The following is a 26,799-nucleotide window of genomic DNA, read 5'->3' as shown; positions in this document are numbered from 1 at the left end:
AAGAACGTGTGCTAGGCAAATCACAAAGTGCATGTAATGTAGAAAATGTCAAAATATCTCTAGCGATTTAGGTTCTTTCTGGAGAGAGAACGTACTTTTGTCTAGTGGAAGCCTGGAGTCATCATAAGGTAGTGCAGAGGGTTAATGTGCCTGCTGTTAAGAAAGGGTACTTAGCAAATCACAAAGTGCATGTAATGTAAAAATGTCAAAGTAACTGTGGCAATTTATCTTTCTGGAGAGAAAACTTACATTTGTCTAGTGGAAGCTTGGAGTCATCAAAAGGTAGAACACTGGGTTAATGTGCCTGCTGCAAAATACATATACCAAGCAGAGCAGAGTGCATATAATGCAAAAACAATACCACTGATCAAGTTTGTGCTCTGAGCGCCATGGCAGCCATGGAGCGCAGACAGAAGAAAAAAGCAGTTTGTCCATGCTGAAGTAGATCGACAATCGTGCAATTATCCTTGTAACAGGGTCAGTGTCCAAGGCGGTAACCAAACTGTCCCAAGATGGGACAAACGTAAAGCATTTACCAACAACATCAAGTGATTTTTGAAAGGTAAGCCTGCAAACAAATGAAAGTGATGGGTGCGAGGTGGGCGTGGTTAAAAGCCCACAATACTTACAACAGGTCAAATTGCTTGCATGCTTGACCTAAAAACTGAGGTGGCAGAAAAGAAAGCAGAATACCAGTGAGCTGGTGACACCATCAAAGACTAAAATAGATGCATTCCAAAATATTCTGCAATATCTATTAACCTGCAAAGCTTTTGCAACACTTGTAAATCAAATAGTGCTGCCAACAAAGCATTTGTAAATTGAATTAGGAAGTCTGAGCATTTGGTTAAAATGGGATTTTATTCACAGGAGTAAATAATTACATTTCACAGAAACGGCCTCAAGATTTTAAACTGACCTGTTGTGCAAGACGTTGAGAGGTAGTGTGTGAGAACAAGTCCACAAAGGCCTTTCCAGAATATCACCGGTTCAATGGGACAGCCTAAAATGCATGATCAAAGGAGCACTACATGGACCGTGGAAAAAGGGGTATCTGGGAGATTCAACCATTATTGCTGGATCACTTCAGCACAGTTAGGTTGCTGGCTAAACTAAAATGTTTACCTTTGTTGGCAGACTCAGTTTACACACATTCTAAACTTTTGTCAAAGCAGTTTACAAGTACGGTCAGATTCAATGTGATGGGCAAAAAAGCACTGTTAACAAGTAGATGTGCTTTACTTTGAACTCTTAAGTTTTGTTGTCCGGTAGTTGGTTGCCAGCTCAACTGACTGGGGCCTTATTCCTCTTCTACAGAGAGTTGCACCATCTCCTTTGCAGGTGTGGAAAGCACTTGTCCCTTTTTCATTACGATCCATCCTGTTTATGACATGAGCACTGGCATTAAACCGACAGGGGCTAACGAGGATTTGTTTGGCATGAACAGAAACACTGATACTAACTCATGTAAAAAAACATTATATGAGCATTTGCCAATAAACCTGATTGCATGTTTGGGATTGGTGCGTAGATTAAAGGATAACATTTTCTCTTGTTACTGTGCACCAGTCCAAGTGAAGAATGTTATAGGCTGCATAAGTTCAGAGTGTAGTGAGTTCTCTGGATGCGGTATTGTCAGCAGTGAGATGATTCTAGGTCATTGTTTTAAGTCTTTTCCATAATTTTGTGGATACTCTGAACAACGGAAATGCCATTCTTTGTTTTTCCTCAAAGTATTTACTGCAGTACTATCGTCCGCAGCATTGTCCGTAAAACAGATTTCTAGCAAGGTGTGTTGAAAGGGTTTTCTAGCCACAATGCATTGTTCCAGAAACCAATCTGTTTCAGTCTTCGTAAACTGTCCTTGTGCTCATACATAGGGTTGGGCATCTGCCCCCCCCCCCCCTCACAAGAAGTCCAGCTCCAGTGCTTGGTACAGGGAGTCCAAATCTCCATGGTTCGCTATTCTCCAGAACGGCATATTGTGCTGAAAAAACAGAGGAAAGGCATATCTTCATCACCAAAGCCATACTATCCAATGTCAGCTTGCACACAATCATTATTTTTATTCACCTTTTTTTTAATATGTACTTTTATTTTGGTTTCACAAAATCCTAGCCATATCACATTTAACAAATTCTTAATCAAAAAGTGTCTGACAGAGGAATATACTCGAGAAATGAGTACCCATGTAATACTGATTACAATTCATTCAAGTAGTAGTGACAGAAGTGGACCATATACTCCTAAATGTCTTGATTCTATTAACTGTATTTCACGGTCACAGGAAGTCAAACGGACAGGTCGCTTTTCAATGAAACATTAGAACTGATAAGGTAATCCAGTTGGCTATGACTATATATTTACAGTTAAGTTTAAGGCCTGTGGCTGCCCTGTAAAAAAGAACAGACTTGCTACCTAGGATGGCCCTATACCTGTTCCAACACATGCACCAATTCCGAGATATATTTTGCTCCATAAGTCTTTCAAGTATGGGCATGCCCATATCATATGGTTTCAGTCCTCTATGTTATCATTATTACATCTTTGGCATTTGTTAAATGTGGTTAATAAATCTATGTAATGAAAGTGTATAGAACATCCACCTTATAAACAATTGCACCTTTCACAAGTTTGCGCCTTGAAGTGATAAATGTGTTTATTTCTCTCCACATTTATTATCAAATATTAATTCTTGTATCTTTGCAAGTTTGAAGTATTGGGTCCAGTGTGGGGACCTTAAAACGGCTTAAGAATCTATACGATTTGCAGACTCAAGTTAACATTTTTCTTCTGCACAAACAGCTTGTCTGTTTTTTTCTGATGCAGAAAGAATTTCATCCAACCAGCATGTTACACCGCTGGCTAGTTGTCAGTTTAGTGTTACTTCTGTATGTGTGAATTTCCTATGTAATCAATTTACTTTCTATGACAAAATCTTTAATGCTTATTAAATTATGCTTCGCCAGCACGGAGGCATAGGAGTGGGTCATAAATGGAAAAAGTGCAATGCAGTCGGATTATTTTACACTGACATGGATTCAAGTAATTCTTAAAAGTCTGAATACAAAAAAATCTATAATTATTTCTATCACAACTTCATACCTGACCCAAGACGATATGGTTTTGCTTTGGTAATCAAGATTTTCTCTTACAGTGAATTAAACTACCAATTTGTTTGGAGTAGAGTGTACCCGCTTTGATATTACACTAGTTAGCCAAGGATGAACGTCCCTAGTCTGTGGATAGCGATATTTAAGACTATGTTGAGGCTCTTTGCTTACCTAGATAAAGTTCGAGACTGTTTACCTTTCCAAAAAATAATATTCTAAATAACAGGGTGGAGCAGTGAAAATAAATGAAATTAAAGGTAGAATTGACATTTTTTTTTATAGCTGCCACGTATCCGAGGACTGAGATGGGTACATTTTTCCACCTATTAAGACGTTCTGCTACTGTCTTCATACATGGTTGTTGATTATTATGATTAAGTTATTTTGGCTTCTCCTTTACCCAAATACCCACGTATCTCTTAGGTTTATCACTGTATTCCGTTTGTTAAGAAGCAGAAAGACTTCAGTGGTTGGAGACAGCGGCAATGCCTTTGTTTTACTTTGTTAACCTTGTACCCTCTTCCCTGGTGATTTTTTCTATGAAAAGCCCCGTCTGTTCTTGGCATCTGCTTTGAAAATCAAAATCATTTGCAAAGAGTTCCAAACTCAACATGAATTTTCCAGGTGTCTGAATGGCTCCACCATTACGAGTGGAAATTTATAAGGACTCTTTAAAAAAGAAAAATAACGTGGGAGACACTGGACATCCTTGAAGGGTACCACAAGTTTCGCATGTCTCTTACTTTTTCAGAGTTAACCACTATTGAGGCTGAAGAACCAGTTACTTACGTTCAGTAACCCTCTTTCTGGTGGATACTCTAAGCACCAGTTTCTCACCACGTGAATATTCCCCATCCATCAGGCTGGTTCCAGAGTCTTTAAGGAAGTACTTCTCTGCACCAGTAGATGACATTGAGCAGCTCTGCACTAATGCAGCTCTGTTCCTGAAGTGACAAGCAGAGATGCGTTTAAGCTTCACCCATGTGTGCCAACGTCAGATGCTTTGCAGGCTGTTCATGCACTCAGATGCACAGTCACATTGCAAATTGGTTTTGACCAGTGTGCAGATCTCTGTACTTGGTACCTTTTTAAAAGTAAAAAGAGTCCAGACCACAAAATAGGTCAGGGAGGAATCTGAGGTTAGATAGAGTATGTACCAGAAAATAAGTTACTCAAGGTAATTATCTTGTTCTTCTGATTGATACTTATAACCACAGATTCCACAGCTTTTGAACAGATACCAAAGCAATACCTCCAGGTGGTGGGTCTGTGAACTATTTCAAACCAAAAAGTCCTGCAAGACAGAGGGGCAAAATATGCTTCTTGACAGAGCTGGCAATGAGGACAGTAGTTCTTCATGAACCTGTGGAGTAACACCATGCAACAGCCTGGCAAATATCCAGAAATAACACTCCAGCTGCCAATGAAGTAGTAGCAGCATTGGCTCTAGTGAGCTTGCAAACCTTGAAGGTGCTGCTTTTTGGCCAATAGGTATCAGATTTTGCTGAAGTGTGTTATTTAAAAAATGGTTCTGTTTGGCACTGCCTTGCTCTTTTTTGCCCCACGGAATCGAGTGGAGAGCTGATCGTCCATACAATGTTTTTTGGTCTGATCAATACATAAGCTAAGAGCTTTTTTTTAGGATCTGACGGATGGAGTCTCTCCTCCTCCTCGATGGAGGGGTGAGGTGGGGCAAAAAATGTTAAGGTAATACTTTGGCAGACCTGGAAAGAGAACTGAGAATCAGGTTATCAGACCCGTTAATCTGGGAAGAAGTATGGTGGGTTAAGTGACAGAGGGCTTGTAGAGGGCTCACCCACCTTGCCAATGTTTTGTCGGTGAGCGTGTGGGAAGCTGCAGTGGACAGCTAAGTATCGGTTCAAAAGGAGTACACATCAGAAATCTGAGGACCAAGTTGAAGTCCCACAGAGGCATAATGAAAAAGGAGGGTATAAACAATGTTGCAAACCTTTCAAACAATGCATCACAAGGGGTGCTCTGAACAAAGAGGGCAGATCCGGCAATCACAAGAAAGCTGAAAAAGCTGACAAGTAACATTTAACAGTGCCCAATGAAAGTCTTTAAAGGCTAGGGACAACACAAAAAGCAAGCCTGTCTTTAATAGCCAGTGGCTGAGGTAGAGGGAAGACTGGGATCTCTGACCTCTGAAGATGTGCTGCGGCCACCGCCATCCCTTTCATGAAAACTTAAGGGTCGACTGTGAGGCCAAAATGGAACAAAATAAAATAAAAATGCTCTTGGCTCACAGTCAACCGCAACTTGTGCCTGTGAGCCTGAAGGATGGGCATGTGTAAATAAGTGCCATGCAGGTCCAACTACACCATTCAGTTTCAAGGATCCCAGGCAGACAGGACCTCGGCTAGCATGAGTATCATGAATTTGTCCTTTCACAGAAAGACACTGAATGGGTGGAGATCCAAAGAAGGATAAGGTATCCATCCTTCTTTGACACCAGGAAGTAGCAGGAGTAACATCTAGGTCCTAAGTCCAATGCCAGAACCCTCTCTATAGCTCCTATGCCAAAAGGGTATGCACTTCATGCTGTAAGACAGTACTTTGTCTGCTGCCCTAATGGTGGTGAAATGTGCAAAGAGGTGAAAAGGAAACGGAGGGCATCTCCCTGTTGGACAATTTGGAAGACCCACTTGCTGGAGTGACTGCTTGTCACCTATGAAAGAAATGTTTAACCCTGCTCCCTCCGCAACCTTGGCCACGAAAAGGCTAAGAGACCTGCCAGGTTGATGGTCAGGTCTGGCACTGGCAATACTCAAAACCCTGGCTGTGGTCACCTGACAAGCAATTACTGATTGAATTGCCTGGGTAGAGGCAGACAGAAACAAGAAATGTGCTGCACTCCTCCTTTCTCTAAACTGTTCATGGCTGTCTGCTTTCTCTCAAAAAGGAGAGCAAACTGAATGGCATGTCCATTAAGGATGCCTGGCCATCCTTACAGAAACCCACAAACCTCATTCCATGTGTGGCACTTAAGTGCCACACATCTGCAACTTGCCAATCCTAAGCGGTGCAGAGGCCACAGCAGATAAAATCTGCTGCTTCATGTTCAACCTACATAGCTCACGTTAGGGATGCCCAAAGAAGGTTCAGAACTTCTGGCAGAATGTGGGCCTCTGTGTTCCATACTGCATAAGTGTAGAAAACGAGGACAGCCAACAATGAAAGAGAGCATAGAAAGGCTCATAGATGATAGCACATGCTTGCCAAAAGTCTCAACGCATTTGGACTGATTATTTATAGTGGAGTGGGGAAGGCGTTAAGAAATTACCTTACTTGTGGACGCCTGTATTAGAGCTTTAGGACTCTGGGCACTTTACCACTGCTGACCAGTGCTAAAGTGCAAGTGCTCACTGTCTAAATCATATTGGTGATTGGTTTATCCATGATTGGCATATTTGCTTTACTAGTAAATCCCTGGTATAGTGTACCACGTGTGCCCACTGCCTGTAAATCATGCGCTACTGGTGGGCCTGCAGCACTGATTGTGCCACCCAGATGAGTAGCCATGCCTCAGACCTGGCACTGCAGTGTCTATGGGCAGTTTTAAACTGCCATTCAACCTGACAGGGGCACCTACTTGCCAGGCCCCAAACCTTCCCTTTTGCTACATGTAGGTCACCCCTAAGGTAGGCCAAAAGCAGTCCCACTGGCAGGGTGCACTGTATTTAAAAGGTAGGACATGTACTGGTGTGTTTTATATGTCCTAATGGTGAAATACTGCTAAATTCCATTTTCACTGAGGGGGCGCGGCCACAAGGCCAACATGGCAGGCGCATTCTAGGTAAGCTCTGTGGCCCGCCGACAATTCGCCCAAATCCTGCCTGATGCAGTGGCCCCCGGTGGACCCCAGGGCTGCTGCTCTGCTGTGGAAACTGAGAGAAGAAAAGAACCTGGCTGCATCGGTCCAAGCAGCAGCATGACTGGTGCGGCGTGTCCATTCGCAGTGCCTGCCTGTCCTTATGATGGCAGGCGCTGCATGAAGCAGGCCCACAGCTGTGCTGAAGCCATGGTGCCCGGCTGGGGGCACAGAGGAAGGTCCCTCTTCTGGGGCCTTGGACTGGGCAGCCCTGGGCCTTAGCATGTTTTGTTGACTTGGGGCCCGCCAAGTGACATCCCAGAAAAGACATTGCAGCCTGGAGAAGGAGGTGAAAGAGGGGGTGGGGGAGCCGGACGAGGCCTACAGCAAAGTAGCAGCGATGTAATAAGAGCCCACCCGCCCTGGTGGGGAGGATATTAGCTGCTCTCCTGCTTCTGCCCCTCCCCCTCCTTGTGAGCAGCGTGAGGCTTTCTGGAGCCCAGTGACTGGTGGGGCCAGTGGGGTACTAAAGCTAGGCCAGCCTTGGATTGGTGGTAAAAGGGTGGTGGTGGTAGGGGGCGACTGATGAAGGAGAAGACCTGAGGCAATGTGTGGGTGACCATCCCCCCTCCCGGGCATCTGCCGGGCCTTCCAATGTGGACATAAGGGGTCAGGCTGGGGTCTGACTAGATGTGCTGTCCAGAAGTCATGCTCCCCCCCACCTTCCCTGCCCTATACCAGAAGTGCCTGTTGGGCGGCGGCCGGCCGGGTCCTCGGCCCTCCCGGGAACTGCTTCGAGGGAGGCAAATGTGCTAGCTATCCTGGGGGACTGAGGAGTGCTGAAGGCCTGGGTCTAGAGAATGTTGCGGTGTGTGTCCAGATGGCCATCCGCCCCGGTCAGGCACCTTGGTGCTGGGATGCGGCACAGAGAGGAAGCCTGACTTGAGGACAAACGGCTGGTGGTGGTCCCCTTGGCCAAACCCAGAATGGTGCTGGCTGCAGCTGGTGGTTGACTGGCCCTGCTTTGATCTCTTATCCTCCGCCCTATCGCCTGGGAAGACTGGGCTGCCTTGTCATAGGCCAGAGAAGGCCATCCCAACCAGCGCATTCCCAGACTAAGATGGATCAGTACACAATTTCCAACCCAGCAGCAGATGCCACCGCTGGAGAGGCTGGCTCCTCCCTGGGGCCCGCAAACACAAAGTGTGTGGGGCTGTCAAGGACAGGTCTCTTGTAGCCTATTTAGGTAGAGGGTTCGCTAGTTAGGCGATCGCCTTCATGAACATGGGAAGTGAAAGTGGCAGTTAGGTGTGTGAGGGAGTTCCCTTTACGGACTAGGTGGTCTCACACACATTATCCTCCCTCCCTGGAGCCCTCTGCACCGCAGCTGGACCACAAAGCCATCCTTAAGTTGATCCTTGACTCTCAGGATGCTATGGAACGTAAGATTGACGAACTCTGAGTAGACCTCTCATTGATCCGGCACAACATGTGGGAGGGAGGGGAAGGAAGACGGGGAGGGTCACCGAGGCTGAGAGGCACATTTCCACAACGGAGGACAAGCTGGCCACCCTAAAAAAAAAAACATCAGGTCTTGAAACTTATGCCGGTACTACACGAACGAGCGGAGGACATGGAGAACCGGGCACAGCTCAACAATCTGCACCTGGTGGGCCTACCAGAGAACCTGGACGACCCTGATCTAGCCGTGGCCCTCGAGAGGTGGTTTTGCACCGGGGTGAATGCAGTGAAATTATCCCCCACATTCATCATAGAGCGGGCGCACCGATCCCTGGTGCCTAGACCGCCTGTAGGAGCTCTGCCACACCCTAACCGGTAGTCATGATGAACTTTGGAGACCGGGAGTCGATCTTACGTGAGGCTAGAACCCATCTGGTTCTCAGCTACAAGAACTCCAAAATCTTGATCTGCCCAGACTACTCCAGGGCAGTGCAGCAGAAGTGCAGATCCTCTGAGGCCATTAAGCAGAAACTGATCGCTGAATCTCTGATATATACTGTTCCTCCCAGCCTGTCTGAAAGTAATTTTTCCAATCTATCACGTATTTTTTTCAGATTCTGGAGCAGGCATGGGAATGGGAGGCAGAGAAATGCACCCTGCGGACCCTAGAGACGAAACAGGGGCTGGAAAGAGGTTGACTTCGGTCCAGATGCTTGTTCATGGTATATCTGATCATGCTCCCATTCTGATGGGCTTGCGAGTCTCCTCAAAAGTCCAGCGCTCGATGTAGCGCTTTAGCGCATGATACTTGAAAGCCGCTTAGTGTGTTGACTTCATAGACCAGGAGTTAAAGAACTAATTCAGGTAAAACCCCGGATCAGTGGTGTCACCAGTGACCCTCTGGGCAGCTTGCAAGCCCTCACTGAGGGGAATTATCAAAGGATATGTCAGGCGGCGAGAAGCCCAGCAGGTCCAATTAATAACTGGGAGAGAGCAGGATAGTGGACCTAGGGTGTAGGGCTCTGCGGTCAGACGGGGGAGAACTGGGAAGACAGCTGGCTCTCGCCAGGGGTCCCTCGCAGAAGCTAGACAGTGTTGGCAGGCTTCGACGCAGAGGGTATACGAGCTAAGTGACAAGACCAGGAAGCTGCTATACTGGTTTAAGACCTGTGACGTCATGGCCCTGGTGGTGCCGCTCATCACGGACCAGACAGGTTCTGTACAGGAGGAGCTGCAGGTGATCGCTCATACTTTCGCCTTCTATTACAAGGATCTATGTGCCGGTCCCTCAATCCCTAGAGGAACAGGAGAACCACATTCTGGGGGGATATTCCAATGCCCTCCATCCCAGAACACTGGCTAAAGAGATCAATCTACCCATGGAACAGAAGGAGGTGGAAGATGCCATCTCAGGCCTTCAATCTGGGAAAACTTCTGGCCCAGATGGGTCCCCTATTGAATATTATAAGAAGTTTCGTTCACACCTGGTGCCCCACATGTTGAACATGTATGAGGCGCTTCAATGTGGCTCCTTTGCCCTGGGTCTTGACTATGCCACAATCGTGGTCATACCCAAGGAAGGCCTACCCCGGGATCAATGTTCATCCTAGCGCCCTATTTCATTGATCAATGCAGATCTAAAAATATAGGTGAAGATTCTGGCGACGCGCCTGGCCCGCTTGTTGCCCCATTCGATCCATCCCGATCAGTGCAGGTTCATGGCAGGCAAGAGAACACGTCATTGTATACAACGGGTCCAGGTGGCTCTCTTGCAGGAGAGACTGGAGGGTGGGTTGGCACGTCTTTTGGTAGACTTCCACAAAGCTTTTTATACCCTGGCCTGGAACTTCCTTTAAGATGTCCTAGTGCGAATGGGCTTTTGTTTGACGTTTCGGAAAATGGTCCACTTCCTTTATCAAGACCCGTTGGCAAAGGTGCAGGTTAATGGGGTTATGTCATGTGCCTTTCCGATTCGACGTGGGACACATCAGGGAGGCCCTCTCTCCTCATTGTCATTTGCCCTGGCCATTGGCTTGCCTCCTACGTTGTGACCTGCTCAGCAATGGCTGGGATCGGCTATGAGGATCGCGTGTCCCTATACGCTCTGATGACATCCAGATGTTCCTGGTGGACCCCAAGAGTTCTGGTGAGGGCGAACACACTTAAATACTGGGGAATCCAACTATTCCTGATTCAAGATCTGGCTTGCCAGCTAAACTTTCAGCCCCTATTCCAGGCTCTCTCCTGCCTTGCTGGCGTCACCTGCCACTGAACCCATTAGGCTGCAATACCCTCTTCAAGATGATTTGTCTCCCTCATATCTGTATGTCCTGACTTCCTACATCCGGTGCCTCGTAGCTGTCTCTGGTCCCTCACCTCCAAATGTGCCTCCTTTACATGGGCAGGAGGGCGACACAGAGTGGCTTTTTTGCTTTGCAAAGAAATCTCCCTATGAGGGTGGACTGGGGATACCAGACATCTACATATATTATCTGGCTGCTCAATTGGTACCGGTCAATGAATGGTTCACTGGTGGGTGGGATGGCCAGACTTATTGCCTGGAGCTCTATCGTCGGGGGTTCGAGGGTCTGCTGGGCTTGCTACATGGTGGTCCAATCCCACAGGCAGTCCCCGATGACATGGGTGGCAGTGTGGTGCAGTGCTGGAGGGCGGCCTTACAATTAACTGGGTGGGACCGATGCCTTACTAAGCCGACGACATTATGGCAGGGCTCATGGCTGCGGCAGCCGAAGGACTTTAGGCAGTGGGACACCATTGGGATTACCTACCTGGGGGATGTGTGTGATGGTGACCATCTGAAGTCCTTCCAGTAGTTGAAGGACCAAATTGGCTCTGGCCAATACCCAGTTCTTTCGCTGCCTCCAGCTGTGCCACGCCCTGCGGGCTCATCCGCTGTCTGACCTGTCCTTTCCGGAGGCAAAACTTCTTAGGAGCCACCTAGGAAAGGGAGCCATTTCCCTAGTCTATCACTTGCTGCTTACAAATGAACCTGACAGCCAGGCTGCAGGATAGGTGGACGGCCCGAGTGAAGGAGCTGGATGAGGACGATTGGAGAGGTGCATACCTTGCACCCAGAGAACTGGCCATATCCGCATGCCTACGGCTGGTGCAGATCAACTACTTCCATATGACATATTTGTCCCCTTTGCCTCTACAACGCATATGCCCGGCGACAGCTTCTGAACGTAGCCTGGGAATGTCAGGAGGGACGTCCCTTTTGGGAGGCATTGGAGCAAGAGATTTGAGGTACTGGGGTGCTCTATTAAGCTGACTGAAGGTGGCACTCCTGGGGCTTCTGGAGGAGTTTGGGGTTGGGGGTGGGAGGGTGACAAGAACTGATGGAACTTTTGTGGGGGTTGCATGCCTGGTGGCCAAAAAGACGGACAATCATGGAGAAGCTCGGTGGTGCCATCTGTGTTGAAATGGTGAGTTGAGGTGGACTGGTTCTCTCAAGTAGAATAAATGGTAATGTGAAGAGCATGGTTGCCCACAGAAATAGGAGAAAATTTGGGGGAAATAGCGGTCTCATCATAGGTTGCCCCTCTGAGTGGAATGACTGTATGTAGGGGGAAGGGTGAACTGCTGTCAATTGTATTGATCTGTTCCAACTGAATGAACTGCTATGGACTCACTGTCTTGTTTACTTCCAAAAGAAACAAAACTGGTTAAGGAAAAACTATTGTAAGGCCTATTGCCCCCATAGGGTAAGATTGGGATTGCCTTGAAATATCTTTCAAGTGTAATTTCCCATTGGAAGCAAACAGATGTGGAGTTTGGGGTCTCGGAACTCACAATTTAAAAATGCATCTTTTGGTGAAGTTGGTTTTTAACTTGTAAGTTTAAAAATGCCACTTTTAGAAAGTGGGCATTTTCTTGCTTAACCATTTTGTGCCTCTGCCTGTCTGTGGTATACACATCTTGGTCAAAATGACAGTTAGGCTGTTTGTGAATTCACTCTAGACAGTCATACAAAGGGAGATGAAGAATGCCCTGCATATCCTGATGGGTCTTCCTGAGCTACAGTGGTGAGAGGAGCTGACCCTTGCACCTGAAAAGGGCTGTGTCTGTCCTTACACCCCTGGAGTGTGTCTGGGGCCAGGGCAGGAAAGGCAGGGTCTTGTGCACCACAAAGATTTTTCTTTGAAGTATGCCTACTTCAAAGACAGTACTGGACCTCTGACCCCACAAAGTTAGAATCCTTCTGGTTCTACATCCTGTTTCCAGAGGTTTTCCAAGACCTGGGACTGAGCTTGCCTCCTGTTAAGAAGTCTCAGGGACATCAAAGATTTTACCTGCCAGCATCTGGGTGCTCTTGCTGGGAGTCCTGTGACTTGCCAAGTGGTGCCAAATCCAGTCTTTGGGCCCTTCGAAGTGAGTTCTGGTGCTGGCAAGAAAAAACCAAGTACATCGACTCCGGAGCGACTTCTGAAATAGCGCCGCTGTCCGACTCGGCTGCCTGCACCAAAGCCATGGTCCTTGTTGACTGCAACATCAACTAACACCGAAGGCCCGAGGCAGCGTGAGTCCGAGTGCCATGTCACGACATCCGTCACAGCCGACTCTACTGCAGCACCTGTGGCACCATGGTGTGATCGCAACACCGCGAAGTGGATGCCTCGCGTCCTGACCTGCTGGATTCATCAACCACGCTGGATCGTAAGGAATCGAGGCCTCACCACCGACTCTGCATCACTTCCCCTGCAACAGTAAGGAACCAATGCCTCACCTCTCCGGTAGCAGTAAGGAACTGAAGCCACACCAGCTCCAGCAACGCCTCACCAACTCCGTGCAACGTCTGTTTCCTCATTGTTTTCAAAGGTACTGTACCTGAGGTCTGTGCGACATTGTGACTGACCCAGGACCTATTGCATTTATAAGCGCTATACTAAAATGTAATCTTTAAAAATTCATATCCATACTTGTGTTTGTCATTTTGGTCTTGTGTTACTCAGATCCATATTAGCTATTTTTCTAAACATGTGTGGATGTGTGTGTGTGTGTGTGTGTGGAGTCTCTCTCTCTCGCTCCCTTCCTCCCTAGAAGCAAGCCAGGAGAACATGAAACGCTGGTATGAGAGAATGCCACTCTGGTCAAGTTTCAGCCTGGCCAGAAGGTTTGGGTGATGGAGCCAGTGGAGCCTAGGGCGCTCAAGGTCAAGTGGACTGGCCTACTAGAGGTGGTGGAGCGCAACAGCGAAGTCACCTACCTGGTGAACTTGCGGACTTCCAGGAATCCCTTGAGGGTCTTGCATGTGAACCTCCTCAAGCCGCACTTTGAGCAAACCGAATTGTCTATGCTCCTAGCAACAGATGATGGGGTGGAGGAAGAGAGTGAGCCTCTTCCTGACCTCCTGTCTGCTGGAGATAAGGATGGGTCTGTGGAGGGTGTGAACCTCTCCCCGTCCCCAGAACAACAGAGGGACTGTCAAGTGTTGGGTCAGTTTGCATCCCTGTTCTCCTTGATCCCAGGGGTCACACACTTGTGTATGCATGCTTGTTTCTGGTCCAGGGAGGACCTGGCCTGGCAGCTCGGGCTGGACTGTTCCCATAGGGAACAGGGTCAAGACTGATTTGCATATGGTTGGGTCCAAACTGGAATAGCATGGTGAGCAAAAAAAAACTGATCTGTGACTGGGGGTGAATGTTTCATTTGGTCTACATTCTGTTCATCAACTGTTCTTTTTGCATTGTTCTTTTTACTTTTAGAGAGTGGGCATTTTCTTGCTTAAACCATTCTGTGACTCTGCCTGTCTGTGAATTCCCTGTCTGGGTCAGTTTGAGAGTTGGGCTGTTTGTGTCACTGTCTAGAGGAGATGCACAAAGGGTGCTGGGGTGTAGTCTGCATCTCCTGATGAGCCATCTGTGCTAGAGTAGAGGAAGGAGTGGTCACTTATACCTGAATGGGACTCACAATGCAGTCTCCAACCCCTGGTGTGTGTCTGGGACCTGGCCTGGGCAAGGCAGGATCTTGTGACTTTACTTTGAAGTATGTCTAATTCAAAGGCAGAAAGGGGCATAAGCATTGGACCCCAAACCCCTGAAAATGAGATCACTTCTGGATTCAAGAGGATCCTCTGCCAAGGAGAAGAGCTGAAGAGAATTGCTGCCACTGCCTGTGACTGTGCTTTGTTGGGCTATCCTGCAGTTGCTGCTTCTGCCTGTGAAAGAGGACAAAGACTGGACATTGGGGTATATTCCTGCTTGAGAGGAATCTACAAGGGCTTGGACTGAGCCTGCCCCTATTCTTAAGTCTCAGGGCCATCAAAGACTTCCTCTGCCAGCACCTGAACTCTATGCTGAGTGGTGCCTAATCCAGTCCCTGGGCGCTTGAAAGGAAAAACTGGTGAGAAACCATGATAATCCAAGAAAACCGAATCACATGACGCCACCTACAACTGAAGCCGTGGTCCTCGCTGAAATCCACGACTCCGTGGAAGTCGCCGCACCACGCTGTGACCGCCTGACATCAACTCCACCGGAAGTGCGCAGATCCAACGTTTCGCACCGACGCCGGGTCACCTCCACCGCTCTGCAGCAAGGATCCGATGCCTCTTCGTGACGCCTCCGCTCCTTCACTCCGCAGCACCAGAACCTATGTAGCCTCAGATCCTGCGAAGCCACGATCCCAGACTCCGTGCACAGGCTTGTTTCCTCATTTTCACAAGGCACTGTACCTGGGGGGTCTATGTGACTCCGTGACTGGCGCCATTGGTGTCGTTTGTTGGGAATGAATCCGTCACGACGTCTTGATATCACCTAATCAAAACCTTTGTGTTTCTAAGCTCTATTTTTGTGTTTAATCTTTAGAAATTCATAACTTGACTTGTGTATGTCGTTTTGGTCTTGTTTTGTTCAGATAAATATTGGCTATTTTTCTAACCTGGTGTTGAGTCATTTGGTAGTGTTTTTACTGTATTACTATGTGTGTTGGTAAAAATACTTTACACATTGCTTCTGAGTTAAGCCTACCCAGGGGGTGAGCAGAAGTTAACTGAGCATGATTCTCCTTTACCCTGACTAGAGTGAGGGTCCTTCCTTGGACAGGGGAAAACCTGACTGCCAACCAAAGACCCCATTTCTCACAGGACCGCGCTAACTCAAAATTTTCAGATTCATTCCCTGGCACTCTGAGCACGGACTTTGGGTTGTGGTCGCACTACAAACACCACAAGCACACAAAATGGGGATCGGTCACGGGTATCATCTGATGACAGGATTCACAAGGCTTGAACTCGGTCTTCTGTGATAAAATCTTGAAGCATTAGGAGTGAAAACACAAAAAAATTAAAATGTTGAAAAAGACCAGTCAAAAAGTGACTGGGGGTAACTCTTCTTCAGATCTGCGCTTGGCTAGCGCAGACAGAAAAGAACTGACGTCAGCGTGTTGCCTATATAGGTCCCACAACATCCTATTTGGCACGCATGACGACGGACATGGAGCTGACTGAAGCCACTTAACAGCGAACAGGAGTACTGCTCGAGAAAAATCTCAGAATCCAGACTGACACCTGGGGGAAATTCTAAGGTCAGGAATCTGCAACTAAAAGTTTCTATCAGATATTAAGACGCTTGACATGAAGTATTGGCTTCTGCCCTCGTCCTCTTCTGCCCCCTCTGGCACCACTTTCATCACCTGCTTGACAGATAACATCTGAAATGTGGAAAGAATGTCAGCATGGCCTGCCGATAACTGGCTAAAAACAGAAGCAACATGGGGAGGTGTAGACCAAACAAGCATTGGCAAAGCCAATAGGTCTCGCCTATACAAGAGCTGTTGGCTTTGGAAAGGAGCTCTGCCATGTTGTACAACGGTTTGGCTGCTGTTCAGCATGGATAAAAGTCAGTGTTGTGGAGTGTCAGAGTGGAGTGGGGAGCAGAGTGTCCTAGAGTGGATTTGTTGGAGTGTCGTGGAGTCGGGGGGAGAAGAGTGGCAGAGTTGAATAGAGGGCAGTAGAGTTCAGTGGCAGACAGCCTGAGAGTGGAGTACAGTGGAGTGGGGTGGGGTGGGGTGGAATAGAGTTGAGTGGATTGAGGTAGTAGGGTAGATTAGAGAAGAGTGGGGTGGGGTGGATTGGATTGGGGTACAGTGGGGTGGATTGAGTGGAGTGGATTGAAATGGAGTGGATTGAAATGGAGTGGATTGAAATGGGGTGGATTGAGTGGGGTGACTGAAATGGGGTCAGATGGACTGGGCTGTGGTAGATTTGAGTAGGGTGGATTAGACTGGATTTGGGTTGGTGGTTCGGATTGGAGTGGGTGGATTAGATTGGACTGGAGCAGGGTGGTTTGGAGTGGGATTGATTGGATTCACTGGCGTGGAGTAGGGTGGATTAAACTCGAGTGGGGCTGGGTGGATTGGAGTGGGGTGGAATGAACTAGGATGGGGTGGATTGGACTGGGATAAAGTGGGGTGGGCTGGAGTACAGTGTGGTGGACTGGACTGGGGTGTGGTGTGGTAGGCTATAGTGGAATCAATTGGATTGGAGTGAGGTGGATTGGAGTGAGGGACTGGATTGAGTGAGGCGTGTCGGATTGGATTGAGGAGGACTGGAATGGGGTGGATTACACTGAGGTGGAGTTGACTGAAGTGGAGTCGGGTAGATGGAGTGGAGATGGGTAGATTGAACAGGGATGGAGTGGACTGGATTGGCGTGGGGCCGTTTGGATTGGGGTGGACTGGATTGCGCTGGACTGAACTGGGACAGGAAGAGGTGGACTGGATGGAGGTAGAGTGGGGTGGTCTGGAGTGGAGTGTGGTGGATTGGAGAAGGGTGGAGTGGACTGAAGTGTAATGGGGTGGACCGGAGGGAGTAGATTGGAGTGGATTGGACTGTAGTGGGGTGGATTTGATTGCAGTGGGGCGGGCTGGGGTCAAGTGACGTGGGATAGACTGGAGTGCAATGGATTGCATTGAGCTGAGGTGGACTGGAATGGCTTGGGGTTAGATGGTTTGATTGTAGTGGGGTGGACTGAGTTGAGTGGAGAGGTGGGGAGGACTGGAGTGGGGTAGACTGGATTGAGAGGTAGGGTGGATTGGACAGGGTGGGTGGATGGGAGTTGATCGTTTGTGACTGGACTGAAGTGAGTTGGAGTGGAGTGGACTGGATTGTTATGGGGGAATTGGTGTGGGTAGATTGACTGGAGATGGGTGAACTGGATTGTAGTGGGTAAGCACAGGGTGGTTTGGAGTGGGTGGATTAGACTGGAGTAGGGTAGGTTTATGTGGACTGGACTGGAGTCAGATAGATTAAAGTGGATTGTATTATAGTGGGATGGATTGGGGTGGTGTGGGTGGATTGGACTGGAGTGAGGTGGATTGGGTAGCTGTGGACATGATTGGAGTGGGGTGGACTGAATGGGTGGTTTGGATTGGGTGGGGTGGATTTGGAGTGGGTGGGTTTGACTGGAGTAGGGAGGATTGGACTGGAGTGGATTAGGGTGGGTGGTTTGGACTGAATTGGAGTGAGGTGTACTGGATTGAGTGGGGTAGGCTGGAATGGATTGGAGGACTGGATTGGTGTGGGGTGGGCTGGACTGTAGTGGAGTGGGCTGGCTTGCATTGGGGTGAACTGGAATGGAGTGGGGCGGACTGGATTGGGGAGGTGGATTTGAGTGGGACACATTGTTTTGGATTGCACTGGGTTGTTTGGGATTGGAGTGGGGCACATTGTTTCAGATTTGAGTGGGGCAGACTGAAATGCAATCAGAGTAAGGCAAGTTGTTTTGGACTGAAGTGGGGCAGATTGTTTTGGATTGGAATAGGGCAGACTGGAGTGGGGCTGATTGGAGTGAGAGTGGGGTGGATTGGATTGGGATGAGGTGGATTGGATTGAAGTGGATTTATTGTTTTGGATTGGAGTAGGGCAGACTGGAGTGGGGTGGACTGCTTTGGCGTAGGGCAGATAGTTTTGGATTATGGCAGACAGTTTTGGATTGGAGGGTAACAGATTAGATTGGGGTGGGTTGGGAACACTGGAGTGGGGGGGTTGGAGAGGACCGAATTGGGGTGAGTTATTTAGATTGGTTTCGGGTGGATTGGTGTGGGGGTGGGTTGGAATGGGGTGCACTGCCCGTTTCAGAAATTACACACAATAAAGAAACAATGTTGCTTTGCAATATTTAGAACAAGATAATCGTCATCTTTTGAGAACAGCGCCCACAAGCATAAACAAAAGAAAACATGAGTGCAATGTGAGAAGAGACGGCTTGGCAAAATAAAAGAAAGTTATCTCTAAAAAATAAAAATAAAATACAACTTTTGAATTTTGTTAGTCCTGCTGGGAACGTTTATGCAGTCATAAGCCTTCTGTTTGCAGGGCACTAGAAGTTAAAAAGAACAAAACAGAACCTCAATCATGTCGGGTTGAATTAATAAGTGCTTGGTCCCTTGCTCCACACAGAGGAACGAAATGATGCTTGGCCTGCTGTGACAAATTACAAGGCTGTAAAGAAGAGTGCCATACAAGCCAACAAATGATTAGCGGCAGGCTGGCTCCAAGCCCTTTATTGTACACAACAGTCTCTCTCAAGTGAGGTGTACGCGCTAGTGCATGCACTCGCAGGCTCAACCCTAAAAAGGGATGGCCCACCCAAACTGAAGAACTTGAAGGATCAACAGGCAAGAAGGAAATGGACGTCAGCCAGATAGGCAAACACAAAATATCTCACCTATTGGTCCCAGACGGCAGGAAGAGGGGTAGTTTAGGCATGTTGTGGGTGGTTGCAGAAGACAAGGTGTAAGAAAAGTACTGATGCATCTCCCTGGCTATTGCCCTCAGCCTCTTCCTGTGGTGTCACAAAAGAACTGCACAGGTTGCAAGGGTTGCTTTTGGGTGTAGGTAAGGTTCGGATCTTGATAAAACTAGCAAGAAGGACAAAAAAGGACCATAAAGCAACCATAAAGCAGGTTATAGCTCTCAAGTCCTTAAACCGCTTCCGGGCAGAATTTACTTTCTTATCAAAGAGGTTGGGCTCCATCGGAAGGCATGTCAATCGAGGAAAATCTGAATGTCTATCAAACAATTGGATGCATGCATCTAACCTTGGCGTTTAAGAACGATCCTGGTGTCCATGGCCCTGGTTATACAACCTGTAGTATCCTGGCCAATCCTCATGATGCATTTAACTGGATCTTGGCCAACATGTACCTTCTGGGTAAAGGAGATCTGAATCCTCAGGGAGGCATGCAAGATCTCACTCGCCATGTCCTGGCAAGCATGTTTTCAGCAGCCAAAGTGTAGTGGATCCTGTTTAGTTTCAATGGGAATCAGGAGTTTAGCTTAGCTTTCTGGCTTACAGGCCTGTGCCCCCGTCACCTAGTGACTTCTAACCTACTTAGCTTGCTCGCAAACTTAGCTTGCTGTGTTTTAGCACATTTATTTAATAGTTTTTTCCAACATGGCTGCTATGTTTATAGCTAGGAAGATGTTTTAGTTCCACATGCCACTCTGTAAAGGCGTCACAATCTGCATCAAAGATAAATGAGATACCTAGGTATTCACATTATGTATTTTACCACTGTCGTGTGACAGTAACGTATTTTCCCATTGTCGTGTGACAGTAACATAATGTACCTTTTCAGGGAATTATTTATATAATTGCCACCCCATGCAGGACTTCTTATCTATTGTTTGGGAACATACCCGCGTCAGGGGTCCTACAAGATCTGTATAAAAACATCTCACACAGCCAAGATTATCAGAGGGATTCCTACCAGTTCCCATCGACACTATCTATGCTACACGTTGTCTTGATGCAGACCCAGCCTTCGTGTCCCCCATGGAGTCTGATCTAGAGACGTCACTCCAAGTTAACAAGGGTTGGGGGCTCTTCTCATGGACATGGTACTGGAAGATTAGGGTTATCACACCTAGCTCTATCTAGGTTAGAGATGAGGTTCATCATGCTAGGGCATTAGCGTTCATTTCACATCTATTTTACATCTCGTTATTGCAAGATGGTGGGCATCCTTGTATTCACGACTCGTTTTTACAATTCTGTTTCTTGCATTGTTCATTATTATCTTAATCACTGCAATCCATGCAATTTACAGTAGATTGCAGTCTTGTTAATAAAACCTATTGAAAACTTTACTGCATCTCCTTCATTGACTGTGTGTGGCAGACTTGTTGCTCATGTGAGGAAAGGGTAATCTCCATTTATCCACGACACCCCTGAGATGTCGTACTTTAGAGAGTCTATGCGTTGAGGCTTCCACAAATCACCTTTTACTATTTGGGTTTTTGGTGAGGTACTGCTTGCGAGCTGGGAGGGTTTGGTCGACAGTTACGAATTGGTGTAGGATTGGCCTAGTCACCTACAAACAGGTGCGGTCATCCCTAAACCAGCAGTCTTGTCTAAAGAAAGAGTGCAACTACGACAGAAGAGATATGTATAATTTAAGGACCAGGGATCTAAACTGCCAGACAAAAAACTTTGAACCCAAGCTATCAATATTTCTTAATAATTCCGTATTTCGAGGAACAATAGCCAAGGTATTAGGGTTCCCCCTTGCTTGCTCGTTGAGATCTGCACAAGATTCAGGCACTCTATGAGAAAAGTTGCTTCCCGTCCCCCAGAGCTGGATTTTGGCATCAGACAAAAAGGTAGAACACAGGTGGAAAATAAAAAGGGTTGTACCACATCGCCATGAGAGTGTCAGACAGATTGAAAATGGCTGCAAGGACTTGGACATTGATGGCCCAGACAGCAGAATCATTCACAAAGTTTGCCTTAACCCCTTCCACGCCAGGGACGTAATGGTTACGTCCATGGCAGCGCCCGTGTGGCGCCATGGACGTAACCATTACGTCCTGGGACTGGCAGTCGGGGGAAGCGCTAGCGCTTCCCTCGAGGGCCGCCCCCCAACACCCCCAGGCCAGGGCTGAAAGGGGAATCCCTTCCCCTTTCACGCCCCCCCCCCCCCCCATGACGTCAGCGCGCGATCGCGCGCTGATTTCATGGAAAGGGGGAAAGACGCGCTGGAAGCCATTTGCTTCCAGCGCGTCTAAGGGAGAAGGTGAGTTTTTCACCTTCGTGCGGGGTGGGGGTGCTCTGAGAGAGGCATCGAGGGAAAGGAAAGGGTTTTCCTTTCCCTCGATGTCTCTTTGAGCATTCCTGCTGCCCGATCGCGATGCGATCGGGCAGCAGGAATGCCCACTAGACACCAGGGATTTCTCTTTTGAATGCATACTAGTGTAGGGGAGCGACCCCTTGGGCAAGGGTCGCTCCCCTTTGGGGGCACATGTATTTTACGTCGTTTCTGCCCCCCCTGGGGGCAGATTGGCCCTATTTTTAGGCCGATCTGCCCCCAAGGGGGGCAGAAAGCCACTTGACACCAGGGATTTTATTGTTGATTTGTATTTTTTGTGTTGGGGGGCGGCCCCTTGGGCAAGGGTCGCTCCCCTTTGGGGGCAAATGTATTTTACGTCGTTTCTGCCCCCCCGGGGGCAGATAGCCACTAGACACCAGGGATTTTATTGATGATTTGTATTTTTTGTGTTGGGGGGCGGCCCCTTGGGCAAGGGTCGCCTCCCTTTGGGGGCAAATGTATTTTACTTCGTTTCTGATTGGCCCTATTTTTAGGCCGATCTGCCCCCAAGGGGGGCAGAAAGCCACTAGACACCAGGGATTTTATTGTTGATTTGTATTTTTTGTGTTGGGGGGCGGCCCCTTGGGCAAGGGTCGCTCCCCTTTGGGGGCAAATGTATTTTACTTCGTTTCTGCCCCCCCTGGGGGCAGATTGGCCCTATTTTTAGGCCGATCTGCCCCCAAGGGGGGCAGAAAGCCACTAGACACCAGGGATTTTATTGTTGATTTGTATTTTTTGTGTTGGGGGGCGGCCCCCTTGGGCAAGGGTCGCCCCCAGGGGCCCTCATGTATTTTTGGGCAGTTCTGCCCCCCTTGGGGGCAGAGAGGCCTATTTTTTTTAGGCCTTTCTGCCCCCAAGGGGGGCAGAATCCCAATAGCGCCAGAAATAGTATGTATGTATGTGTGCTTTGTGTTGGGGGGTGGCCCCTTGGGCAAGGGTCGCTCCCCCCAGGGGCGCAATGTATTTATTGTCGTTTCTGCCCGGGGGCAGATTGGCCCTATTTTTAGGCCGATCTGCCCCCAAGGGGGGCAGAAAGCCACTAGACACCAGGGATTTTATTGTTGATTTTTATTTTTTGTGTTGGGGGGTGGCCCCTTGGGCAAGGGTCGCCCCCAGGGGCCGACATGTATTTTTGGGCAGTTCTGCCCCCCTTGGGGGCAGAGAGGCCTATTTTTTTTAGGCCTTTCTGCCCCCAAGGGGGTCAGAATCCCAATAGCGCCAGAAAGATATGTTTGTATGTGTGCTTTGTGTTGGGGGGTGGCCCCTTGGGCAAGGGTCGCTCCCCCCGGGGGCGCAATGTATTTATCGTCGTTTCTGCCCCCCTTGGGGGCAGATTGGCCCTATTTTTACACCGATCTGCCCCCAAGAGGGGCAGAAAGCCACTAGACACCAGGGATTTTATTGTTGGTTTTTATTTTTTGTGTTGGGGGGCGGCCCCTTGGGCAAGGGTCGCCCCCAGGGGCCCACATGTATTTTTGGGCAGTTCTGCCCCCCTTGGGGGCAGATATGCCTATTTTTTAGGCCTTTCTGTCCCCAAGGGGGGCAGAATCCCCATAGCGCCAGGGATACTATATGTGTGTGTGTGTGCTTTGTGTGGGGGTGTGGCCCCTTGGGCAAGGGTCGCCCCCCCCCCCCAAAGGGTGCAATGTAATCTGGGCGATTTCTGCCCCCTCCCCTTGGGGGTAGATTGGCCTATTTTTTTTTAGGCCCATCTTCCCCCAAGTGTTTGTCAACTGGCGAAGTATTTGCTTTTATGATAATAACAGTTTTTCTCCTTTTTGTTCTAGTTCAAAGCTTTTGCTGACTTTGCTGTGGCTTGTTGCAGTTTTGGCAGTAGTTGTCCTGCGGTTTGCGTAGTTGCATGTTTTAGGTAAGTAAATAAATAGGTAAGTAAATAAATTTACTCCAAATTTACTCCAAGTGAGTATTGTTGCAATGCATGAATGACATGTTTGTAGGTGGTGTACTGAATGCAGGATTGTGTGTGAAATTGTCCTTAGAGTTATGCACAATGATTATTGTGTTGTCTTATGTCTAATTTGCTTTTTTTTTTTCTCTTTTTAGTGGGATATCGTTGGTGATTGCTGTGGCTGTGCAGAGTAGTTGCTGGTGAGTCAAGCTTTTTCAGGCAAGTGAGCAGTATAGTTTTTGAGTTTATAATTCTTAGTGATAAACCTATACATTGTTACTTATCTTACACAGTGCTGGTTGTTGGTGGTGTATTTGTCCAGTTAATTTTTGTAGGAAGGATCATGGTCAGCCGTAGGATGACCGCTCAGCAGGTTGTTAGTGTGCTTTTTGAGTCATCTTCTGACCATGAATATGAGACTGACTCTGCATCTGAGGCAGAGGAGGAAGTGCAGGATTCTGGAAGTGAATTTTCTGTCAGAGATGAATCATCTGATGATGAAGCCACTCTCAGTGCTGATGAAGGGCCTGTTTTAGAGGACAGTGATGTGCCAATGGTGCAGGAGCCAGCGGCTGAAAGGCTTCCCATTGGAAGACCTGACGCATGGGTTGCACCAAACATGGAGCAGCCACAGTTGCCTGCGTTTACTGGTTTTCCAGGGTGTCGAGTTAATACGGAAAACTTTTTGCCCGTCAACTTTTTTGAGTTGTTTATGGACGATATATTTTTGGAAGAGATTGTTGAGCAGACTAATTTGTATGCAGAGCAGTTTTTGAGGGACAACGCTGCCAGACTTAGGCCACACTCTAGAGCTAGCCGGTGGATTCCCACAAATCTGGAAGAGTTGAAAAAGTTCTTGGGTTTAACTTTTTTGATGGGGCTGATAAGGAAGCCGTCGCTGTCTTCATATTGGTCTACTAGTCCCTTGATGGCAACTGCTATATTTCCTGCCATCATGAGTCGTAACCGGTATGAGCTTCTTCTTCGGATGTTGCATTTTGTAGATAATGCTTTAGCCTTGCCACGAGATCATCCTGATTCTGACCGTCTTTTTAAGATTAGACCTGTCCTTGATCATTTGGTAGATCGGTTTTCAGAGATCTATGTTCCAGGGAAAGAAATATCTGTAGAGGAGTCTTTGGTCCTGTTCAAGGGTCGTTTGGTTTTTAGGCAGTACATTCCTAGCAAGAGGGCACGGTATGGAATTAAATTGTATATGCTGTCAGAAAGTAGTACAGGATATGTTTATAATTTCCGGGTCTACACTGGTAGGGATTCCAATATTGACCCCCCTGGTTGTCCTCCCACTTTTGGAGTTAGTGAGAAAATTGTGTGGGAACTTGGTAGACGACTGTTTAACAAAGGTCACCATTTATATGTAGATAACTTCTACACTGGAGTTCGGTTGTTCAAGGAGTTGTTCAGAGTGGACACTGTTGCTTGTGGCACAATCCGCTCTAATCGGAAAGGCTATCCAAAAGAGCTTGTCTGTAAAAAACTTGAGAAGGGACAGTGCAGTGCCTTGCGGAATGATGAGCTGCTAGCTCTGAAATTTGTAGACAAGAGGGATGTATACATGCTAAGCACCATCCATGATGAGAGTACTTCACCTGTGGCTGTTTGGGGTCAGGTTGCCGAAGTGCGCAAACCTGTGTGCATCTTAGACTATAATAAGCACATGGGTGGTGTTGATAGAGTAGATCAGAGGCTAGAACCTTACACTGCTGCTCGTAAGTCTTATGTGTGGTATAAGAAATTAGCGCTTCACTTGTTCCACTTGGCAACTTTTAATGCTTTTGTTGTGTTTAAGGATAGTTCTCCAGAGTCAAGGATGACATTTGTGAAATTTCAGGAGTCTATCATAGCTAGCCTTGTTGTGCTGGAACAGGCAAGAGTTCCTAGAGAAGCAGTGGTGGAGGATGTGGCTAGATTGAAAGATCGTCACTTTGCTGAGCACATTCCTCCCACGGCCAAAAAAAACTTTCCTGCTAAGAGATGTAGAGTCTGTGCTCGAAGAGGTATCAGGAAGGAGACTAGGATGTACTGCCCTGATTGTCCTTCAAAGCCTGGGCTGTGTGTGGGTGGCTGTTTCAGGAGCTACCACATACAGAAGAATTATTGGGAAATTCCGTGAGCGTAAACTGGTGTTTTATATTTTTATATGTTCGGTTTCACGGTTGGCATTAGTCATGTATTCAGTTAGAGCTTTTGTGTTTGTAGTTTTGTACTAATTTATGATTAGTGGTTTCTTTGTTGTTTAAAAACAAAAAAAAGGGGGTGGCATGTGTAGAGTGGCGCTTGGCTGGCGGCGTGGGTGTGGTGGCGCTTGGCTGGCGGTGTGTGTGGGGTGGCGCTTGGCTGGCGGTGTGTGTGGGGTGGCGCTTGGCTGGCGGTGTGTGTGGGGTGGCGCTTGGCTGGTGGTGTGGGTGGGGTGGCGCTGGGCTGGTGGTGTGGCGCTGGGCTGGCAGTGCCGGCCAAACGCCAGTCCACACACTCATCAGCTGGTGTGATTGCTGTATCAGGCATGTGGGCGTATGAAAGTGATGGGCCCTTGACTGGCGCTGTCTGTGGATGCGAGTCTTGTAATGTGCTGGGCCCGTGGCTGGCGGCGTGAATGGTCTAGTGCATGTCATGTATGAAAGGTGTGTGAATGGACTGTAAAGCGGTTGGTGCCTTGTTGTGGCTTTACAGCTCACGAGCTGTGAGTCATTGGTTCAGTTTTTTGGCCTTTCAGTTATTACCAGTGCATTTCACTTTTGTGAAATCTCTTGTTAATAAAATTTGATCTACTGAACCATCACTCACCCTCGTGCCAAATCCAACCAGTATGTGTGGTACAAATGACAAAACCTGCTCCGCTGTAATCAGGCGTCGCAGCACACTTGAGACACGCTAGGTGCCTCGGGTGGGACCCCGATGATGAAGCATGCCACCAACTTGGTTGGTGGGTGAGGGGTCTTCTTCACATAACCTAAGTGTGTTTCTTTTCACAATTTTAGTGTTTGGCACATCACGGACGTATGTGCACACATCAAAGTGATATATTCCAAAAATACCTGTGTTTGGGGGGGGAGGGCCCACCTATGTTTTTGGTCCTGGGTGCGGCCGTCATGTAGGGAAACCTACAAAACCCAGAAACTTTTTAAAACTAGGCACCCCAAGGAGTCTAGGGAGGTGTGGCTTGTGTGGCTCCCCCAACATTTTCTTACCCAGACTCCTCTGTAAACCTCAAAATTTGCATAAAAAAAGCATATTTTCCTGATTTTTCTTAGTAGGATCACCGCTCCAGCACAAAATTCCTACTCCCCAGTTTTCCCCTCAGTCTCCCAAGTAAAATGACACCTCACTTATGTGGGTCCCCAAAGCAGAGTCCG

General features: G+C 47.9%; 1 protein-coding gene across 7 annotated transcripts in view; it reads right to left on the bottom strand.

Moving 5' to 3' along the window:
* Nucleotides 1-842: 842 nt before the first annotated feature.
* The window catches only part of EYA3 (EYA transcriptional coactivator and phosphatase 3), a 900,226-nt gene continuing 874,269 nt past the window's right edge, over nt 843-26,799 (bottom strand). For 5 of the 7 annotated variants that reach the window (XM_069225116.1, XM_069225117.1, XM_069225118.1 and 2 more), the window contains one exon: nt 843-1,987. In XM_069225116.1, the coding sequence (XP_069081217.1) occupies nt 1,907-1,987 (81 nt within the window). In that variant the 3' untranslated portion in view covers nt 843-1,906. The remainder of the gene's footprint in view (nt 1,988-26,799) is intronic. The other 2 variants (XM_069225114.1, XM_069225120.1) reach the window with 1 other exon arrangement.

The sequence above is a fragment of the Pleurodeles waltl genome, chromosome 3_1 (assembly GCF_031143425.1).
Source record: "Pleurodeles waltl isolate 20211129_DDA chromosome 3_1, aPleWal1.hap1.20221129, whole genome shotgun sequence".
In the NCBI taxonomy this organism is placed as follows: Eukaryota; Metazoa; Chordata; class Amphibia; order Caudata; family Salamandridae; genus Pleurodeles; species Pleurodeles waltl.
The sequence above is the reverse complement of the archived record's forward strand: the minus strand, read 5'-3'. Positions and strand labels throughout refer to the sequence as shown.